This window comes from Botryllus schlosseri, chromosome 15 (assembly GCF_051294905.1).
Source record: "Botryllus schlosseri isolate E-star chromosome 15, Bs_hap1, whole genome shotgun sequence".
In the NCBI taxonomy this organism is placed as follows: domain Eukaryota; kingdom Metazoa; phylum Chordata; class Ascidiacea; order Stolidobranchia; family Styelidae; genus Botryllus; species Botryllus schlosseri.
In genome coordinates, this window is record NC_137250.1 from 21,564,159 (window position 1) to 21,587,185 (window position 23,027).

General features: G+C 37.5%; 2 protein-coding genes across 3 annotated transcripts in view; one reads left to right on the top strand and one right to left on the bottom strand.

The window, feature by feature from the left end:
* The window catches only part of LOC145457194 (FACT complex subunit SPT16-like), a 284,951-nt gene that overhangs the window by 137,054 nt on the left and 124,870 nt on the right, over positions 1–23,027 (bottom strand). The gene's annotated exons all lie outside the window — the stretch shown is intronic.
* The window catches only part of LOC145457338 (dynein beta chain, ciliary-like), an 84,484-nt gene that overhangs the window by 2,502 nt on the left and 58,955 nt on the right, over positions 1–23,027 (top strand). For both annotated transcript variants that reach the window (XM_080335529.1, XM_080335531.1), the window contains exons 3-29: positions 1,273–1,446; positions 2,065–2,306; positions 3,342–3,515; positions 4,011–4,126; positions 5,463–5,674; positions 5,734–5,802; positions 6,729–6,956; positions 8,001–8,168; positions 8,239–8,355; positions 9,607–9,717; positions 10,446–10,588; positions 12,056–12,124; positions 12,350–12,470; positions 13,175–13,321; positions 14,504–14,615; positions 15,762–15,868; positions 16,130–16,267; positions 16,819–16,954; positions 17,176–17,318; positions 17,735–17,895; positions 18,514–18,715; positions 19,595–19,710; positions 20,505–20,631; positions 20,728–20,859; positions 21,284–21,399; positions 21,462–21,642; positions 22,615–22,750. In XM_080335529.1, coding sequence (XP_080191655.1) covers positions 1,273–1,446; positions 2,065–2,306; positions 3,342–3,515; positions 4,011–4,126; positions 5,463–5,674; positions 5,734–5,802; positions 6,729–6,956; positions 8,001–8,168; positions 8,239–8,355; positions 9,607–9,717; positions 10,446–10,588; positions 12,056–12,124; positions 12,350–12,470; positions 13,175–13,321; positions 14,504–14,615; positions 15,762–15,868; positions 16,130–16,267; positions 16,819–16,954; positions 17,176–17,318; positions 17,735–17,895; positions 18,514–18,715; positions 19,595–19,710; positions 20,505–20,631; positions 20,728–20,859; positions 21,284–21,399; positions 21,462–21,642; positions 22,615–22,750 — 3,898 coding nt within the window. The remainder of the gene's footprint in view (positions 1–1,272; positions 1,447–2,064; positions 2,307–3,341; positions 3,516–4,010; positions 4,127–5,462; positions 5,675–5,733; positions 5,803–6,728; positions 6,957–8,000; positions 8,169–8,238; positions 8,356–9,606; positions 9,718–10,445; positions 10,589–12,055; positions 12,125–12,349; positions 12,471–13,174; positions 13,322–14,503; positions 14,616–15,761; positions 15,869–16,129; positions 16,268–16,818; positions 16,955–17,175; positions 17,319–17,734; positions 17,896–18,513; positions 18,716–19,594; positions 19,711–20,504; positions 20,632–20,727; positions 20,860–21,283; positions 21,400–21,461; positions 21,643–22,614; positions 22,751–23,027) is intronic.

A 23,027-nucleotide genomic window follows, 5' to 3' on the forward strand; every position in this document is an offset into this window, starting at 1 on the left:
TGTGAAGTAGTGGCCTACCCACAGCATCATCACAAAGTGCAATGAAACAGGCATGGTCGTAAAAATATAAAATTATATTTACTGTGTTGTATAATAGGTATACTATATTCTTTGTAGTATCATGAATGAGGTAAGGAGATTTCCACATCATCCTTTATGACGTCATGACTGAGACTAGGATTTAGTTATAGCAAGGCGAAATGATTAAATTAGAGGGCCAAATAAACCGAATATTTTAAAATATCGTGCAGCCTACCCCGCGGTCGATATAAAGACCATTTACACCAGGGGTGTCAAACTCAAATTGTGTCGCGGGCCGGATTCAGACCTTCAAATCGCTCCCGGGCCGGACCAGTCAACTGATTCCAAAATGATAGGCCTACCTCATGTTCTTGCTTTTCACCTAAACATTTTATTATCTTATATATCGATGATAATTGTATATTACATTGTATCACGGTTCAAATAGCTTTTATTCTAGATAGCAAGTAGCAACAATTACCTTTATTCGCTAACAATGGAATTAGCTAAATGCGATGATTGACCGATTGCATGCAGTTATCAACGACTAAAACAGTAGCGTTAATTACGATATGACTTGGCATATTTCTATGCTCCTTTTGCTTTAGTCGTAATCTGGCTTTAGACCTGCACAATGTGCACATGCGTTGTGAGGAACAGATTTAACAGTGGACGCGGACGTTTGAATTTGGCTTATCATTATTAAATATCGATTCTGGTTAATCTGGAGTCCAAGAACCTTCTGAATCGGAAGTGACACAGTATAGTAAGGCCATAGATATTTGAATTAATTGTGTGTAAGTAATATATTCTCCATGTAAACTGCATATAACGGTTCCGCATTGGCGATTCCGCTTCTGCGAGTAGCCTACATACTTTTTGATCCATATTCCCATAAAACTCTGAACACAATGTGTACTTATTGTCTTCTTGAAACTTGTGAAACCACAACACCGCAATTGGGCGGTTATAACGTGGCCTATGAACAATGAACATTGAACATGCTCGACATTTGCTGTCCTAAGGGGTTATTTAATGAAAGTATAACCTACAATAAAATATCTACATTAGTTGCAAATGTGCTGAAAACTATACTCATTTTTCAATCTACTCAGAATTGCTTCGCGGGCCGGATGAAATGGTCTGGCGGGCCGGATGCGGCCCGCGGGCCGTATGTTTGACACCCCTGATTTACACCGAACGGTCGAACACGTTTTGCAAATCACCTGAATTTTCGCGCCGTTTTCGCAGCTCGGCGGCAATCTGCAAGTAGGTCTCTCGTTCAAGGCCTCGAACAAAAACAAGGTTGTTTACTTTTTGCGCAAAAAGACGGGCAAAATAAAGCCGGGCAACATCAATACCATGGTGACCGCTGGTGATGTGAATCCAACAACATTCGACCAGCTGTCTCACTTCGTGCAGGAGGTAAGCAATAGGCATTCAGTGTTATTCGGACTTGCCTTATACAGGCTTAAGGTAACTTCGCTAAAAATACGCCCTGTAGCCTAAGTACGTTCGAATGAGATTCGGAGTGTAAAGTAAACTGATGATGCGTGGGATAACCTCGAGGCTTGATGTGTATCAAATATGTATCATATATTTCAAAACTTATTTACAAGAATACCATTTTTCTTTTAACAAAGCACGCGCGCGGTACTTATGGTAGAGCACCTTTCGATGCCTCACTTTATACTCCAGATTGTACATTATAAATTGCACATGTAGGCTACTTGTACAATATTGTAACATCATTCCTGTCGCACAAGTCAGATATACCTGCTGATGCTTGTTCTTGTTCCTAGCAAGATAATAGGTGTTTTCCCGCTTCGAGAAGCACTTAAAATTTGGGATAGGCTTTACAACTATACCACTCGTAGAAAGCCTTGTCCAGCGGCATATGCACATTGCACAATGCGCAACATGCACTCGTGGTATGCATATGAACAATGAACATACCGTGTGTGTCATGAGACGGTGTATATCCCGCAAAAAGACCAACAAGGACGTAAATATATAACGTCCTATTCCTATCCACCCTTTCAGGTCGCTACCTCGCTACTTGATAACACGCAGAATCACTCTTCGTGGCCTCAAGTCGTTTCTGACGACATTTCGCGTCACGTTAGGCGCCTCAACGCAAACGTACAAGTGTGGGGAGGCCATACTCGCGGGCAGACTGTTCTTCCCTTGCCTGACCCTGGCGAAAGTACCGATGACGAGCGACCTAGCACGGCATCAAGTAGTCAATCTTCTCTGTCGTCGGATGATTTCAATTCTAGTTCAAAGTAAGTGATAAATAGACTAGGTGTGAGCAAAGCGTGTTTTTGCGTCTGTCTGGCTCGAATTTCTTCTACTACAACTGAGAGATTAGTATCGGTATCGGATGGCTTGGCTGTTTTTGCTCTCGTGGGTCTTTGCTGGTTTAGTGGCTTATTGCTGAATGCTGTGCTAGTATTTGTATTCAATTTTCATTTATTCTATTTGTCATAGGGGAGTATATAGACTTATAGCTGATATATTTTTCAAATTTATTCAATCAATCAATCACTGCGCGATTCACATATGTGTTTCTCTACATATAGACCGAATTTCATAATTTTGAATTCTCTAATCATCAGTCATTACCTTCCATGCCATCAAACAATCTGTTGGGGTTGCTAGCATCCTGGTTGGATTTTGTGATATGACGATAAAGGGGGCGCGAGATTTTTCACTATCATAAAGGGGGGGGGGGGGGGCGTGTCTAAAAAAAGGTTGAGAACCACTGGCCTAGAGGTTGGGAATACCCCTGCGTTAAACAGTTTGTTGCAGGATTGTAACCAAGTTAAAAAGTTCCGAGTCGCAAGCTTATCTTACTGTTATAATTTTGACTCGAGCAGAGTCGTTTTCAATTCCCCAATTTTGACTCGAGTCAAGAGTCCAAATCGTAGTCGCACTGCTCATTGTCGAGTTCACAGGTCAAGTTCAAATCACTTTTTTGAAATTGTTGAGTGATATCGCATGCATAATATACTCATTTTACACATGTATAGTCAATTAGATAAAAGACAGCTTCAGGGTTAATTCTCCAAGTACGGTATCGGTACTGATAAACCAGACTCGAATCAAGTCCTATAGAATGTATCGAGTGATATGTTCTGGTTGAGTCTAGGGATTTTCCATGTGTTGGAAAATAACTCGAGTCAAGTCGAGTCAATGAAAGAATGCGACTCGAGTCATTACAACCCTGGTATGTTGTCACACGATTTGTTGTTTGTTGTTTTGTAAAATTATGCATACCGGTAATTGTAGTGAATCTGATCTGTTCCTTTGATTCTCAGATATAACGACTCTCAGCGAGCTCTAATCCATGCAATTGAATCCACGGTTATCGATTGGGCTCATCAGGTGCAGACGGTATTGGCTCATGACTCGTCGCAGGCTATTCTCTCAGGCGCATATCCTTGGCCGAGCTACGAAATCAAATTCTGGAAGACCAAAGCTGCAAATTTAAAGTAAGAATGTTGTCATTGTTAGGGCTGGGAATAATAATGCATAAAAGGTGTACAGTGTACATGTTCGAACTTTAGACATCATTCATAATGTTGCGACATCACAATGAGTGATACTTGAGTAGTGAGCAGTCAACTCGAAGCCTAACACTTAATTTAGCATCCCTAGTTATTGGTTGACAGTGACCGCTTTTGAGATTACCATATTAAAATTCATTATACTGCGTGTCAATATTGGAAGACTTGTAACTGATTGATAACAATTTCCATGATGATTCAAGTTTCCTTATCAGCGTGTCCTAATCTACCTTAGATCAGAATTTAGAATGCAGAATGCCTGGCCCTATCAATAGCAAACATTGATATCTGAAGTATTTGTTTGATGTATACATATTCACAGCGTGTATAGATTGTGTATGTTTGATACCAGTGTGTATTTAGTTGCTAATCGGCGTCTTGCTGACTAAAAATAACCCATGGCTATCGTGCTATATTTAGACACATATACGAACAGTTGCAAGATAGCAGGGTCCAGAAAATGGCTATATTACTCCAAAGATCGGGAAGTTCTTATTGGCAGACATACAACGACATGCACGGAAAAGTTGTTAATGGTAAGATTTATGCTCCAAGCTTCATTGCGGTAATTATACAAATTAAGTGGGTGATATGTAGGGTTGAAACCAAGTCACAATGCTCCGAGTCACAAGTCAATCTCACTTTTATAGTTTTGACTCGAGTCAAGTCTGGTCATTTTCAATTCACCACCGAGCCAAGTCCGAGTCCAAGTCAGCGAGAAGAGGGTCAAGTTCAAATCATGGTATTATGACTCGAGTCCGAGTCCAAGTCATTGTGCTGACTGCTCAGTTTCCAGTTCAAGTATCGTTAAACCCACTATTTGTAACTAGGGCTGGGCACAATGATTCGAGTACTCGAATCTGAATCGAGTATTTATTTTCATGATTCGAGTCGAGTAGTAAAATACGAATTTTTCGAGTACTGAAATTATACGCTCTTCGCCACTGAAAGTTAATTTATCAACAAAAATTATAGCTTCAATACTATTTTTCACTTTGGCAGACGTGAAACCTTGATTTGCCGTACCGCGGCATACAAAACAGGGTATAAAGTACTTGTACGACGCCACGAACGTTACTAGAAATATCACATTTGCGAAGTCATGATTATCCCACAACATTGTCACAAAGTTCAATGAAATCGGCATGGTCGAAAAATACTAAGTATCGTTAATGTGATGGCTAACAGGCATCGTGTTCTTTGTGTTGGCATAAGAGGTACTTATTTGAACTTTGACATATTACATTCTGTTATGACGTCATAATGAGTGATACTCGAATACTCGACTCGACTCGAAGAATATTACGTGATTCAGAATCGAATCACCCAGGTACTCGAATTTGCCCAGCCCTATTTGTAACTCTGTTTGGTGACATCAAATGGTTCGCATTTATAATATATTAATTTTCCTCACTTTTAGCAGTTTATGATCGCATTTTCAAGTACCAGTACCAATAGACGAAATCCCAATAGTGTGGTTACTTTACTATCCTTCGAAATTACAATGAAATGTCTGTCTTGGGCCGTCTGAGTCTCAAGTCATATGACTTAGTTCGAGTCATGCGCAATGACCCGAGTCCAAGTCGAGCCATATTGACTCGTGTCGAGTCATTTCCGTATTTTGAGAAAATGACTCGAGTCAAGTCGAGTTATCTGAAAATCGTGACTCGAGTCGAGTCATGACTCGAGTCATTACAACCCTGGTGATATGATTGCTGTTATTTAGTGCATTGAATTTTATTTTATACAAATGTAGTAGTAGTGGTGGGATTAGGCCTACCCACCGTCCAGGCTATTTATGCGAATCTGAAATCCCCAGAATACATATATAATGTTCTTTTTGAGCAACTCTTGAACACCTTTCAACTTTAGCCCTTGAAGAGTCTAGCGACATCAGCCGTCACTTGCAACCTCTCTCCAACTGCGTTGACGCTATGGAGCAGGGAGACTTCCAGGACCTTCAGAAGCAGTTGCCGGTTTTTATGAGACTCCTGGAACTGATTTGGGATCACTCCACTTACTACAGAAGCGCTCCAAGGATCATTGTTCTACTGCAGGAAGTCAACAATATGATTGTGGATCACGTATGCTGGAATTATTCGATCACTCATAGGTTTCAGTTGTTATTTGGTGTCACTTTCAGGCCAAGACGTATTTGCCGTATGACGAAATCTTCAAGGTAGAAGTTGAAGAAATGCAGGAGCGACTGAAGGTTTGTTGACTTTGTTACGTCCGGAAAATTTAGCATAATATTATATATGCAATGTTTGGACAATTTTGTTGACAGTTTTTAATGGATTTCAAAAATTAATGATTGCTATATTTCCCACATCTCTGCAGCAGACTTGGACTAGATAATTCTAGTTGTCTAATTAAACTAATTGGAGCGAAACGCCTGTAATCTAATTCTAATCTAATTTGTGAAATGTTTCCATCTTCCAATTTTAATTCTAATCTAATTTTCGGTTTCTTGAAAATGGTACGGAATTCAAGCAGACTCAATTTCCAAGTTTTCGCACATCCAATAATTCTAATCTAATTTGAAAAAAAAAACTGTGATATGTAATAGATTTCATATTACAAGTTTCTAAAAAGTTGATGCACAGAAATATCTCGCTGGCAATATCTCTGATACCCAACAAGGTCTTATTTCTATTTCGATGCTAGTAACTTATTCACCCCCCCCCCTCAGTAGCAAAAAGTTCGATGGTCTTCTTAGGACCAAAACTATGGGAAAAACTGCTACCGAATTGGAATACATGTCATTTAATGACTTCAAATGCAAACACACAAACAGCTCACTAACATATAACAGGAATTTTGTTATCCTTCGTCTCTCCTGTTTTAGACCTTTTTTTACTTTGTGCAGTTACCGTACTTGTTTCTTTTAGTTTGGTCGACAGCAGTAAATGCGCTAAATCATATATATATTGCAGATTACATCAGAATATAATATACACTATTTACAACATATTAATTACATAAGGCCTATATATAACTGTAAATAAAGTTTTTTGATGACCTAATATTGGTCATATTGTTGGCCATCATTTTTCTGAATTATTTTCTTGTTCTGGAAACTATTTGATGTTCAATGAGCAGTGAGCACTCCTGAAAAAAATCTGTGATTATTCACAGCTTGCCGTCGATGTGTTCACGAGCTTTCGTCAACTTTTCATTAAAACTCGGAGAAAGATACGGGGTGATGGGTGGAGTAGAACAACAACTCCCGCAGCAGGCACCCGCGCCAATACCCCTGCGACCCGCTCAGTGACCCCAAACGGGTCCCATATGGAATGGGATTTCCCATCGAGCATGATATTCGCACGAGCCGATGCGTTTGCAGACCGCTTGAAACAGTTGAAGGTGAAATTTTTAATTTCTGAAATATCTCTTATAACAGTGGATTTTTAACCTTTACTAACGCGTCAAACCCTTAAGTAATCTGAAAGTCTTCACCAAAACCCATATCTTCGCCTATTCACGAAAACAAATATCTACCACATTATACACCTAATGCACTACTATAAAATACTGGTGCACGCTATCAACAGTGGATCAACAACAGCGTTAAAAGAAAAAAATCATTGAAGCATGACTTTTACACAAAACAGAAACCCTGGATTGCAGGTATTTTTCTTATCTGACAAATGTATACAGTAAATAAATGTTTTCCTCTGAGGAATAGAACTTTATCCCTTATTTGGTCAAAGTGCGTCAAAATCGCTCATGAATTACTAAATAATGCTCCAGTTCAAGGCAACTGCTATTTTGGGCTTTCAAACTTGAAGCAGCCAACACATGAAGCAAAGTTTTCGTTTATTTCGCCCCACAGTACATGACCACAAGAAAGATGAATGTGAAATGTAGCATGAAAATCACGGCATCATTTCGACAGCTACAACCAGATTAGGGAATTATCCATAAAAATCAAGAGCAAATGCATGTCGTGTATATAAAACCTGTTAAATGTGATGTTTTGGTATTGTAATATTGAAGTATTCGAAATTTCATGCTGGTGACATCATATTTTGTGATACGATCGTTGATATACGATGAATTCTCTACTAGTTCCTGACGAATACCCCTGGCGATTGTCAGCCTAAAATATTCGGGTTCATTTCAATGTGAATATACTAATCAATTGTATGTTGAAGTTTTGTACCTCCAAGAAGCTGTTTTAATATTGTAGTGTGATCTGAAATATCGATTCGATTCGAGACTTAGCGACATGCCTAATTTTCCAACCACTGCTATTTTTATTTTACCTCGAAGTGATGAATTCCTGTTAATGTTCATGGAAATATCAAACTGTGTATAATGTATATATATTGTATAACTGTCGTACAGTTGATATTATTTTGAGGTATCCGATGTTTACTACTGTGATAAAAAATTCTGCTGTTCCAGTCTCTCTTTGATACCGCAATGGAAATGATGAAATTGGAGAAAATTGAATTTGGCGGATCCAGAGGTAACGGTCTCAGTCAACAAGTCGCTGCGATTCGACTGGAATTTGAGGAAGTGTGGAAAGTCTTCAGAGAAGCGACTTACGACTCGCTGGACCCATCCAGTCAAGTGAAGAACTTATTAAATTTCTTGTCAACCATCTCTGGCAGAATTCATGAAGCTACGGTTTCTATTGCAGGAGTTTGAGAGAGACTACAGAAATTTTTCTCAAAGCGTCGATGACATTGATCATAGACTGGCAGCTACAACCAACCAAGCGTTCCTTGACTGCTCAGGATTGGAAGCAATGTTCAAAGTAGGTACTTTTTTTCCTTTGTGAATTATCAGTGTTAGTTAGGGTTTCTTAGAACTATTGCACTTTCAGAAATGCCTAGCTTCTGGTCAATTTCACAAATCTTGTAGGCCTACATAGAAAATTATGATCTTTTATCTGTGTTGGACCCAACTGAAAGATGAGCATGCTGATAATACTGATGGAATCAAACCTCATAAAATGTCTGTTTTTCACAGGGTTGTAATGACTCGAGTTGCGATTTTTTGATGACTCGACTTGACTCGAGTCATTTCTCAACATACGGAAATCACTCGCACCAAGTCATGTGACTCAAGACTTGGGTGACCGAGACCGACATTTCATTGTAGTTTTGAAAAATAGTAAAGTAACCACACTATTGGTATTTCATTTATTGGTGAGCGGTACTTGAAAATGCGACCAGAAACTGTTAAAAGTGAGAAAAATTAGGTATATTGTAGATGCGAATTGTTTGATATCACCAAGCACAGTTATAAAAAGTGGTTTAAACAAGATTTTAACTAGAAACCGAGTAGTCATCGCAATGACTTGGACTTGGACTCGAGTCATAATACCATGACTCGGACTCGGCACTCTGCTCGCTGACTCGTTGGTGAATTGAAAATGACTCGACTTAACTCGAGTCGAAACTATAAAAGGGAGATTGACTTGTGACTCGGAGCCTTATGACTTGGCGACAACCTTGTTTTTTCGAATATGTTGTGAAGAAACTATGAGATGTACAGAACTTCTGTATGCAATTGAATGAAATTCAGATTTATTTCAATATGAATATCTTATTCAAATATCTTGAGGTTTCTGGGTTCATAAAAGCTTAGGAATGAAATTATACTCTGCCCTGTCTGTTCATACAATTGTGATCATGTGACGTTTTGAAATGTAAAGTTGATTGAATGTACTGGCCGATTAAGATGAGAATCTGATATTGATATTTGCATGTAAAATCTGTTATAGCCTGTCCAGAATAAATATTATTTGACATGACAAGTGAGGTGCCTAGATGGGTAATACTCACCTTGAAAATACTATGTACATTACAATTGATTTGTTGGTCTGAAACATACAATGACTCGTAAAAACTATAATAAATTTAACCCTAAATGCACTTAATAGGTGGGAATCCTGCAAAATCAACTACTGAGGTTTCGTAATCTATTACTGTGTTACAGTTGTGAGTTCATGCTTGAAGGTTATGTCAGAATGTAATTTCAATTTATGTATTTCACTGTGCAGTTGCTGGCAGTTTTGAATCCAATCCTGAAGCGACCAATCATCTCCGAAGAGACTAGTCATATTTATAAACTGCTGCTTGTGGCGTTTGAAGATGATTTGGATAAGTGCAAGGTAAATATTCTAAAAGATCTTTATTGAATTACCTGCTAATATACTCATCCAGGCAATTTATTTCTTGCACAGTATTTCAGTAAATGTCTCTCGAAACACTTACAACTTTGATGGAAAATGCAATTTACGATCACGTTGATGCAAAATTTAATCTTTTTTAAATCATATTGACATGCTTCGCTTCGCTTAACTATGGGAACTGGGCATCTACATTTTTTTGTTGTGAACTAAAAGTATATTGGGAGATCATGCTTGGAAATGTTGGCGACAGACTTAGACAACTAGATAATTCTTGTTGTTTAATTAGACTAATTAAAACGAAATGCAGGTAATACTATTCTAATCTAATTTGTGAAATGTTCTTATGCGCTCATTTCAATTCTAATCTAGTATCTCTGAAAATGCTGCAGGAGAACTGTACAGTACAAAACAGGCCAAGCTTGCTGTACATACGTTTGCCATTCTCGTGCTTTTAAGAATGAACTATAATTTGGTGCGAACTGAATTTTTTGTGTTACTTTTATATTCAGAATATAATTCAATTTTCAAGTTTTTGTGAACTCAGTAGTTCTGATTCTAATATAATTTAAAATAAACTATTTAGCTATAATTCTATTTCTAATCTAATTTGTAAAAGCTGAAAATTTTTCAATTCAGTAAGTCTGCCTGTTCACATTGATTCCTTTGTGGTGATTTTGCCATGCAGTTTCAGTTGTCTCCATATTCAGTTTGTATACGACCACTATGTGTGTGCCGACGAGAGAGAATTGAGCGTCAACATGCCTCCGACTTCTGGTGCAATACAACGCGCGAAGCAATTGAAGAGACGAATTATGACACCGAAAGAACAGTTCAAGTTTTTACAGCATCCGTAAGCCCGTTGACATCTGTATCAATTTTGATTGATTTTATATTTTAAGGAAATGTATGTGAAGTAATTTGACTATATTTTGCTTCAGTTTTACTGCCTCACACTTTGTATTGACTCGGACATTCTAGCTTATATTTTTCAGATTACGATTATCATTTTACATACATACAGCAATCCATATAGTACAGTACAGCTATGTAAGTAGTTAAGTAGCCAATGAGCTCTTTTTATCCGGACCCAAACATTTAAGTTTTTTCCAGATTTGCCGAGACCAGACTTGTGTAAAATACTTATTTTTCAAAATTCGCAACCAGACCGAGAACTGGAATTACTCATTTTTCAGAAGATACAAGAACTAGAAGTAAAACTATTCATTTTTCATAACCTAGAACTAGAACTGAAACTACTCATTTTTCGAAACCCACAACTAGAACTAGAACTAGTCTCTCAAAATTTACAACTAGAATTAGTCAATTTTTCTTTCAAATCTCCTACTACTACTCATTTTTCAAAATATACAACTAGAACTAGAACTACTCCATTTTCAAAACTCGCAACTAGAACTAGAACTACTCATTTTTCAAAATATACAACTAGAACTAGAACTACTCAATTTTCAAAACTCGCAACTAGAACTAGAACTACTCTTTTTTCAAAATCCATATCTAGAACTAAAACTACAGTACTCATTTTTCGAAACTACAAATATAACTACTCAATTTTTTTCAAAAATCACAACTAGAACTAGGGCTGCTCATTTTTCAAAATCCACAACTAGAACTAGAACTACTCATTTTTCAAGATTTACAACAAGAACTGAAACTACCAGTAATCATTTTCAAATCTCGCAACTAGAACTTGTAATACTCGTTTTTCCAAACTTAAAACTAGAACTACAACCATTCATTTTTCAAAATTCGTAACCAGAACTAGAACTACTCATTTTTCGAAATCCACAACTAGACTAGAACTACGGTACCGGTACTCATTTTTCAAAATTCGTAGCTACAACTTTACCTAGCACTACTTGAAACACCATTATTTAATTGACACTCAACTAACTAGTTTGTTAGTTTGTATAAGTCAGGCCGATACAGATGTCATGATCCAAATTATGATTTTAGGTTCAATCCATGACCATCTCCAAGCATAGGTAATGAGAAAAATCATGTATTCTGCGCGTTTGAGTGGATCAGCAGAATATTTACTTATGATTCAGAATAGTATTTTTGAATTTGTCCCATCACTAGTGCTAGGAAAGCAAGATTTTTAGTCTGATTAGTATATCAGATAGTTAGGTACCAAAAACACTGCAAAATGGACCTGATTCAAGCCGCTGATGTGTACATATCGAATCTGTTATTTTTGTCGAAAGAACTGTGTTCTTATCATGCTTGTATCACACAATATCAAATTGAACATTAAAGCATCAATGGATGACGTTTGTTGCACTGCTTTCACTTATAGATCACTGTCGTCAGACGAGGCTGAAAGAATATTTGGAAAGTATAAAGAAATGATCATACTTCTAGATAGGTAAGTTCCGCGTCGATATATTTGTAAATATTAGTTTCCAACCTAATTTTGACAGCTTTATTATAGTTATTTACCATCTATCAGTTGATATATTTGTAAATATTAATTTTAAACCTAATTTTGACAGATTTATTATAGTTCTTTTAAGCTATCAAAGATAACCTTTTCTCATTGAATTGCGTCATCATATTGAATAGATTGCGATACTAACTTTGATATTTTCAGATTTGAAGAAGGCAAATACGATTCCTGGCAACTCAGAGCTGACGAAATATGCAGAACGAGCTTGAACAGAGCGTTGATAAGAAGGGAGGGGTTGAATATTTTTGAAAACTCCAGTGCCGAGGTAAATTGTGCTGATACTCAAGATCAGCTTGCAAAAACGTGCTGATAAATACAAACGGTTATATAACCAACCAGGAGTACAACTAGACAATTCTAGTTGACTGATTAAAATAATTAGAGGGAAATTACTGTAATCTAACTGTAATGTAATTTGTTAAATGCTTCTTTGCTCTAATTCTAATCTAATTAGTGAAATTTTTCTCATTTTAATTCTAATCTAATCTCCAGTTTTTCTGAGAGTGTTACAGGAGATCTGTATAGCGCGAAATGAGCCAAGCTTGCTGTACAGAAAATTGCCTTTCCTGCACAGAAGTTTTCACAAATTTTGTAATTCTGATTGTAATCTAATTTGGATAATTCTTATTGCAATCTAATTTAGAAAACTGAACATTTTCTAGTTGTCGAAGTCTATATAGGTCTACAGCAATATGTAGGTCGGGGCTGTTCAAAAACAACTTTTTTTTTCAAATTTCACTGGCTACTTCATAAAATTTTCAGGTTGGTTAAAAAAACGCTGCACACCAAATTTGTACCAATTCCAACCTATAGCAGCATTGCTACAAGATTGTCAAATATGGTGTACAGAGGTTTTTAGTGAACCTAACAATTTTATCAAGTGTCTCTGTATTATCAAATTGAAATTGAAAACTGAGATGGAATATGTATTGTAAATTCAACTTCACTCACGTCAGATTTGCGTCCCAGGTATTTTGCGCGTTGCGTGAAGTGAAATACTTGACCGATCTTGAGATCGAGTCGATCCCGGAGAGCGTGATGGATCTGTATCGGCAGTACGAGAATCTGTGGAAGTATCATGTAGGATTGCAAATCATCTGCACCATGTACAATGAAGTAAGGAGAAGATTTGTGATTTTTATTTTTGAACTTTTCCTGCTTCAACAAATCACATTATTCTGAATGCTGTTCTCAGTTTGGTTTGCAATAGTATTGATTGCCGAGTGGTATAACTATGTGCATTAGGGCTGTTCAAAAATATATTTAAAAAAAAATCTTACTAGCTAATTGAAAAAAACTATTAGGTTGCCTAAAAAATGATGCATATTGAATCTGGCTACCTTCCAACCTGAAGAAGCGTGTACGTTGGAGTAAAAATTTGGATTTATTCAAAAATAATAAAGATACGAATTTTTCAAATTTTACTGCCCCACCCCATAAAATTGTTCCGTTGTCTAATAAACAACTCGTGACAAATTTGGCTCGATGCCAACCTGTTAATGACTGATCTTGCCGCCATGAATACTATTTTTTTCACATCAAAATTTTCAAATCCAATAACAATGGTTGGAATCGATCAACATTTCTGTGGTAGTCGTTCAATTTGAAATGAAAATGAATTGTTTTAAAAGCTCCATTCCTACAGGTTGAAAGTACAGAACTTCAATACACAATTGAATAACATATTATTATTGAAATGAACCAGAATATCTTCACCTCACACTTGTCAAGGGTATCGTCAGCATCTAGTAGAGATTTCAAAGAAAAACTATATACTACTGTATATCAACAGTCATATCAATATTGAAATATGCTCAAATATGTTGATTCGACTGTTTTTATACAAAGCTCTTTCCAATTCTCTACCAGTTGCTGACGATTACCCCTGGCCAGTGTCAGCCCAAAATATTCGAGTGCGCTTCAATATGAGATTTGATCTTGGCATGTCCAATATAAAATTCGGGTGGTTCTAAATAAATATTGCTTGCATAAATGTCACGGAACATTATTTTTTGTTGGCTGAGGTGGGTGTAAGTCCTTTTGCAGTATCACATTTTTGAACAGCTTCTTGGAGGGACAGATGTTAAATGTACAATTGAATAATGAATGGTATATTCATATTGAAATAAACCCGAATATTTTCGGCTGACACTCGCAGAGAATTCAAAAGAACAACATATATCAACAATCGTATCACAAAATATATATCGCAATATTTTAATGTTCTTGTAATGATTAGATTCATAAACCAATCTTGATGATGACATGGCAGAGATGTAATTGATATGTGCACTTCAGATACAAGATAATTTGCTCGGAGTGGAGAGACCACTCGTGAACAAACATCTGAACGAGATAGACGGACAACTTGCGGAGGGAGAGAGTGGGAATATGACTTGGACGTCTTCAGGTGTGAGACTTTGCTGAATTTTTCTTAGTCCGTCTGTGAATTTTGATGACAACAAAGCATCGAGGACATATCTCCAGTTACAACAAGCAAATGTTAACAAACGGTGCAATTTTTAATGGCTATGTGGATTTTCGTCATTTACAATGGAAAACCAAAGTGGTCAGCGTTGTTACTCAAGTGGAAGCAGATGTAACAACGTAAGTATCAAATTAATTACCAGTAGTAATTTCCAAGACAAGTCAAAACTACTCCAAGTCGAAGCAGAAAATATAAGGTCTGAAAAGTGCTCAGGTAATTGGTTTAATAAGTAGACTTTCAAATGCGTATAATGACTCGTCTCGACTCGATTTGTGTATTGACTCGACTTGTACTCGAGTCATTGCGCATGACTCGGACCAAGTCATGTGACTCGAGACTAGGACGGCCAAGACAGACATTTCATTGTAACTTCGAAGAATAGTAAAGTCACCACATGATTGGTATTTCGTCGATCAGTCCTGATACTTGGAAAATCGGGCCAGAAAGTGTTAGGACTGAGGAAAATTACAATAATATGAATGTGAGCCATTCTATATCACTCGATCAGAGTTGAAAAAAATGGGTTGAACCTGATTGAACTCAAAACTGAACAGTGAGCACAATGACTTCGACTCGGACTCGAGTCACAACACTATGACTCAGACACAAGCCTCTACTAGCTGACTTTGACTCGGGCTTGACTCGGTGGGGAATTGAAAATGACTCGACTTGACTCGAGTTAAAACTATAAAAGTGAGATTGACTTGCGACTCGGTTACAACCCTGATCTGGGGTGTCTGCTTTTGAAATTGCAAGATGTATCTTAGCGACTGACATAAAATGACAACGACACTACAGATGGATAGAATCTTTAAAAATATATTCAATTATTGTGACATGGAGGCTACGTCATATTGTTCCAATCACAGTTTCAACCGTTAAAGTGATGCAAATGTATTAAAAAGTGATATCTACATTCCAAAATAAAAATTGGAAAATGCAGTATTGTCTAAAAACTGCCCAAGCAGAAGTGGTAGTCGTCAAAAAAACATAGCCTCTTGGGTTTTCCATTCGCGACCCCGATTTATTGTTCAGGATGTCCAAGGACACCTTTTTTGTGTGTTTCAGGGGCTTGGGATTACATCAACGATACCAGGTCGAAAGTTAAAAAATTGCAAGATCGCGTAAACCAAGCGAAAAGTAACGTTCAGAAAATCCGTGACATCATGAAGAAGGTACGGTGAATTTCCTTTGCGTGTAAATGTAGAATTAGTCGCATTGACCTGGAGATAGCATTAATCACGAATATCTCTCTTGAAGCCAGACCGATTATATTGAGTCAATGCCACACTTTAAAAAAATTAATGGTATCAATGACTGTAAAACTTCAAAGAAGTGCTCTGAAGTTTTGAAAATGCGTCTTAAGCTAGGTTCTATATCTTTTGGGTGTCGACTGAATATATCCGTTCCGAATTTAAGAAACTTCCAATTTTCAGTGGGTTGCGACGCCTATGTTTGTCAGACGCGATGATAAGAAAGATGTGCTGATTCAGCTAGACGATAAGGAAGAGAGAATCGGGAAGCGTTTTTCTGAATGTGTCGAGGACTCCAAAGCTATACACAAGCTTGTTCAGGTAATCGGCAATATTTTTGCAAACGTAAAATCATATAGTACTGTGTATTAGGATTGTTCAAAAATAACTATTGTCTTCCAATTTTACTGGCTACTCTATAAAATTGTTAATTTAAACTAAAAAAAACACGCTACACACCAAATTTGGCTCAATTCCAGCGTGTAGATGCGATTAGAGTCGGAAAATTTTGTATTTACGAAAAAAAAATGGAATTGAAAAGAATAGTATTTGCGGTGGGTGATTCTTTAATAATAATTAATTATAGTACTGCCCACCGTAAATACTATTATTTCAAATTCAAAATTTGTAATCCAATAACTTCACTTCTACTGGCTTAAATTGATCCAAATTTGCTACGCATCGTTTAACGGGTGTTCTGTACCTCCAAGAAGCTCTTTAAATTGAGATTAGGAGTAAAATAACGTAGAATGGAACTAGTCAGGATTCAGAATTGCTGACTACGCAGTGTAAGTGTGTAAAATCTACTAAATTGCTTGAAATGTTCAAGACTTCTGTTACTGACCTATCCTCGGGTAACGCTCATTTTTTAGGAGAATATCGAACACTTGCAAGTTGATCCGGAATCAAAAGAGTGGAAAGATTATCTCGAGTATTTGGATTACTTTGTCATGAACGGGATATTCTCGGCTATCAAATATTCTCTGGAATACATCGTCAAAAATACAGGTACTGGTCAGAAATTCATGTCAAAGTCTATACGTGGTGATGCCGTTCCGTGCGAGTTTCGAAGTTATGTGTTAAAGAAAAAGAGAAATGAATATAGCTTTGTCTTATGTAGAAGTTCTGTACTTGCAAAACCATTCAATCCTGCTTTATATCAATATGAATACCGTACATTATACAATTGTATATAGCTTTTCCTTTTCTTAACAAGAATGTTTTTTTAGACATGAAACAATCCCTCCCGCCGTTCTTTGAAGTCCGTCTTTCTCTGCAAGCTCCCGACGTGATGTACGACCCGGTTTTAGATTTTGAATCCAAAAAAGGGTTCTACGAGTTGATCGACGGAATCATCAACGATATATTGAAGGTAAGCTATTGCCGAAATTTGCAACCTTCTGATAATAAAGATTCGATCGAAGAGATTGTATATTCAATGATATATATCTTGCATGATAAAATCAATACTATGCTAGCTTGTAATAAGTTTTTTAAGAAATTGTGCGAGAATATGTTATTCCACTCGAGACTTTGATTATCGTCGGCTTCAACACCATAAACTATTTACAGATACACTTGTGGTGTACCTCTATGAAAATACTCTAGCAATTGAAGTTATGATTTTGTAATCGTGGTATTATGGGTAGGTAATTTTTTACGGGTTGCCAAATAGTCAGTGAGTCTTTCAATCAGCTATTGCTGTGACTAAATTTCATATGCAGCCTCTAAAAATGACATGCGATTTGTAAGTTGAAAGTGACTGGTAACGAAATAACTACAATTCAGATTTCAAGTCTGGTGCCGCGCATTGCGCCACATTACGGATTTCCCAATTACTTTGCGGACATGGAACAGGCGCCCGAGCTGTTGAATCTGAGATCGGAAATCATGGACAGGGTTCAAGTTGTCATCGAAAACGCGACCGAGTATAGGGTCGGTCTCGACAGGTATGATTTTTAAAGGACATTAGGGTTGTGCAAAAATAATTTTTTACAGATTTTTGCGGCTATTTGCTAAAATTGTTAAGATTGGCTATAAAAACGTTGCACACCAAGTTTGACTCAATTCCAACGAGTAGAAGTGAAGTTATTTGAGTTTTTCATTAATAATTCTTTTATTAGATTGCTTGACAATCCCAGAAGAATTTGAACAAAAAAAATGAATATTTTTATGGTAAACTTGAAATTTTCAAACTCCTCTGATAGCTTCACTTCTACTAGTCGGAATTGACTGATTGTAGCTAGCTTATCTGTAGCAGTTGTAAATTTGGTGGATTCAGTAGATTTTTAGTTTGTTGGAACTGTAGCTTGGAAAAGTTTTGAATCGATTTCTTCAGTAAAAACTTGAATAACATTCATTAATTTATGACCGGTAAAAGAGATGATGGATTATTATATTTAAATTGAAAAGAACCCGAATATCTTTGGCTGACACCTGTCATTGGCAATCGTCAGCAACTAGTTGAGTAATGGGAAGCGCATCGTTTATCAACAATTATTCAATTGTGAAAAATACAAATTCGGTTTTTATTTGATTTGGTTGTGAACTATTTCATCTTGCTTTAGATATGCGTATCTCTGGGTGGACGACAGAAAAGAGTTCATGCGTCAGTTTCTGCTTTACAACCACGTGCTGACGGAGGAAGAAATCGAGTTTCACGCCGAGTCCGGAGTGCCGGAGTCGCCTCCCACCCTTGCTCAATTCAAGGAGCAAATAGACTTGTACGAGACGCTGCACAATGAAATCACGGCGATACCGGATCACAGGGTACTATTCTATGGTATATTGAAGTTGTGTACCTCCAAGAAGCTCTTCAAAATGCTGCTATTATAGGCAAAGTCTGTGTTTGATTATCTGCCACCAAGTTACTGTGACGCCTATCTTTACCGTCTATCACAGTCTTGTGTGGTTTTGAAATAAAGAACTCAATCAACTAATAAATGAATTGCAAACCCTCGGTTTTTAAATTGAATACTAGCCCTCAAGATTACTGGACCTAGATCTGACATATCAAACTCGCCTATCGACACACATGCGTAATTCATTTTAATCATTAGTCATTTTGTGTTATCCCTCTTTTCTTTCTATCAGTGTGCGTTAGGGCTCTTCAAAAATGACTTTTTTTCTCAAATCGTACTGGCTACTCGATGAAATTGTTAGGTTACCTAATTTAAGCCTACACACAAAATTCGGTTCAATTCCAGCCAGTAACCGCTTTGCTACAGGAGAAGTAAGTTTCTATTTATTATATAAAAATTTACAGTGACCGATTCTTTGTTTATTTGTTATAGTTGTGCTCACCGTAAATACTATTTTATTCAAATCCAAATTTTAAACGGCAATAACTCCGCTTCCACTGGTTGGAATTGAACCAAATTTGGTGAGCGTCGTTTATATAGACAGCCTAACACTTTCATGGGGTGTACAGAAAATTTTCAAATTTTTTATTATTTATATTTATATCATAAATAGAAACTTGTTGTCCAAGTTTACATCGTCCAGTCCAGGTGTCTGTCTGATTTCGAAGACCACTCCAAGTCGTTTAGACACCTACCTATCTTATCATTGTATCGCAGTCTTGCGGTGTTTTGAAATGAAGATATTAGTAATAAACTGATACTGATACTGTAATTCTTTCTTGATTAGATCTTCCATGCCTGGTTTCAAGTCGACGTGCGTCCCTTCAAGCAGAATCTACTCAACGTTGTCAAGCGATGGAGTTTGATGTTGAAGGAATACCTCCTCAATCATATCACAGAGAGGTATGGCGCGCTCCCTACTGGGGTTGTAGCCAAGTCACAAGGCTCCGAGTAACAAGTCAATCTCACTTTTATAGTTTTGACTCGAGTCAAGTCGAGTCATTTTCAATTCACCACCGAGTCAAGTCCGAGTCCAAGTCACCGATCAGATGGTCGAGTCCGAGTCATGGTATTATGACTCAAGCCGAGTCAAAGTCATTGTGTTGACTGCCCAGTTTCCAGTTAAGGACTTGTTAAATCCACTATTTGTAACTCTCTTTGGTGATATCGAATGGTTCGCATTTATAATATACTAATTTTCGTCATTTTTAGCAGTTTCTGGCCGCATTTTCAAGTATCAGTACCAATAGACGAAATCCCAATAGTGTGGTTACTTTACTATTCCTCGAATTACAATGAAACGTCGGTCTTGGTCGTTTGAGTCTCGAGTCATACGACCTGGTTCGAGTCATGCGCAATGACTCGAGTCGAGTCGAGTCAATTCCGTAATTTTAGAAAATGACTCGAGTCAAGTCGAGTCAATTCCGTAATTTTAGAAAATGACTCGAGTCAAGTCGAGTCATCTGAAAAACGTGACTCGAGTCGGACTCGAGTCGAGTCATGACTCGACTCATTACAACCCTGGTTGTACAGTATAAGTATGACCTAATGGCGCAGAATACAACCTTCCTAGGAGTGCGCCAACAATAGCATGAAGTCGTTTGGAATTGCCAATTTGTGGAAAATATTTCTGTGATGTGCAACGCTATTTTGAATTGCTTTGTGTTTTCAATGATATCATCCCTGTTCTATTGCAGTCTCCAAGACCTGGAGGAATTCATTGTCGTCACAAACGAAGGGCTGTCGGAAGAAGTGAAAAAGGGCGACCACGATGCCCTGGTCCGAGTTATGGGGAGGCTTTTGGCTATCAGAGAGAGACAAGTGGTACGGAGAGAGAAGTGATATGATTCTAATTGATAATTCACATATTATTTTTGTTACATTGTACTCATAACTCATGCAATGTCTTATATATTGTAGTCCACAGACAATATGTTTGAGCCGCTGATAGAGACTGTGGAATTGCTGACGGCGTACGAGGTTGAGATACAGGAAAGCGTCCACAATCAGATCGAAGAACTGCCGGAACGGTGGGAAGCTACCAAAAAGAAGGTGCGATATTCTTGCGACTAATTTCGAATAGAATTCATATTTTTATTGAAATTTTGAACCCGTTTGGAATCACATCACTAAAATTTTGATGAGCAATGTCTTGTCAGAACGAATATTATATTGATGCTGTAGTTTTCGGTGAATTTGAACTGGCATCGAATTTGTAGGAATATACGTCAAAACTGTATCACTGTATGTTACAAGTAATACCAAACATCAACAATCGTGTCAATAAATATTACGTCACAGGCATGAAAATTTGAATAATGAAGGTGAACAGCTTAAGCTTGATGTATATCATCTAAAAAAATCAATTAAATACTATTACCTGTGACGAGTGTCAACCGAAAATATTCGATTTAGTTCAATATGTGTATATATTTCAACTGTGTACAAGTTGTGTACATAAAATCCATGTTTTTAGGGAGTTACCGTCAGGCACGAAGTCTCTCAATTCCAAAGCTCCAAAGTCGCCGAAATTCGTAAGCTCTGCACGAAATTCGACATCGCGCAACACGAATTCCGCGAACAGTTCCGAAAGTAAGTTCTTTTTCTGTCAAGATAAGGAATAAGTGGGCGAGTTCACCGCTAAAAAATTTCAGGACCGCGCCGTTTTGGTACAATTCTGAAAATCCGTACGAAAAAATGGATCGCACCGAACGCGCTTTGGTGGAGAAAGAGAGAGAAATGGTGTCGCTTATCGAATCGGCTGACCTTTTCGAAGTCAACGTGCCGGACTTCAAGCAATTGAAGGCTTGTAGGAAAGAGCTGAAGATATTGAAGGTAGCGGCCGTTCCTTGTTGTGTGCCATTCAGATTTTTGTGTGCAATCATGTACAGGTAAACTTAATCTTAAAGAAGAAAAAAAACTTGTCCATGTATCATCGAATTTAGTATCAATTCGAGTATTATTTAGTACACAAAGTATCACCCATGAAGCCAAATACAGTTTTGAGCAGTGGTTCCCATTCTTTTTCGATGTCGGAGCCGCATTTCAAACACTGGAGTAGGCTACTTATAACGAAAATATTAAGGTAGCTAGCCTATGCCTACCTCACCATCCAGCCAACTCAAAGCATGCACATAGACTTCTATAGATTCTATATAGGTTATTTTAGCATTGATAGACGCCGATTATCGAGTGCTATACATTGAAATAAACTGAAAATGCATATCATTACTACAACATACTATTATTTCGTTATGTGATAGCTCTTCAGTCTTTATACATTTCAGCACTTAATGCACAAGTTTGCGGGGGACTATATGCTGACTAATATTGGACTTATTGCAATTTATACTTGACTATGAGCCGTTATTTTGCTGTTATTGAAATTGTGTTGAAATTTACTCTTTACGGACACGATATATAAAAGTGTATGATCAGCAGAACTCAAGATATGTCCTTGTCCTAACGAGTATTCACTATTCATTCGTACGTTTGACGTTAGTCTGCAAGAATTCTCTTTCCTGGTTTTCAGAAGCGGCCTTGGGCGGCTTTAAACGTAACTAATATCCTTCATTTTAGAAATCGTATACAGAAATTGACTATAACTATTCATAGAAACAAACGACTGTCGGCTATTATATTTTGTGGCATATTTTAGGGTCAATTAAAGCCGCAAGAAGGCTACCTTGGAGGCTGGGAATCGCTGGTTTTGACAAATCAGCCTGTCACATTGATTGAATGAAATAAAAGGCACCCGCCGGTTGGCAAATGTTCAAATTGATCAATTGAAACCAATTTTATTTTTAGCAACTCTGGGACATGATCTTTTTCCACCGGTCGAGCATGAACGCGTGGATGCTGACGAGATGGCGCGAAATCAACGTCGAAGAGATGGACGTCCAGATCAAGAAATTCCTGAAAGACATCCGTCTGATTGATAAGGGTACCTGTCGTTCACTTGAGCACTAAATATGATTAGCCAGGGTCGTAAGCAAGTCACAAGGTTCCGAGTCACAAGTCAATCTCACTTTTATAGTTTTGACTCGAGTCAAGTCGAGTCATTTTCAATTCACCACCGAGTCAAGTCCGAGTCTAAGTCAGTGAGTCCGAGTCACAGTGTTGTGAGTACGAGTCCAAGTCATTGTGTTCACTGTTCAGTTTTGATTTCAATCTGGTACAATTTACATTTTTCAATTCTGCTCGAGTGATATAGAATGGCC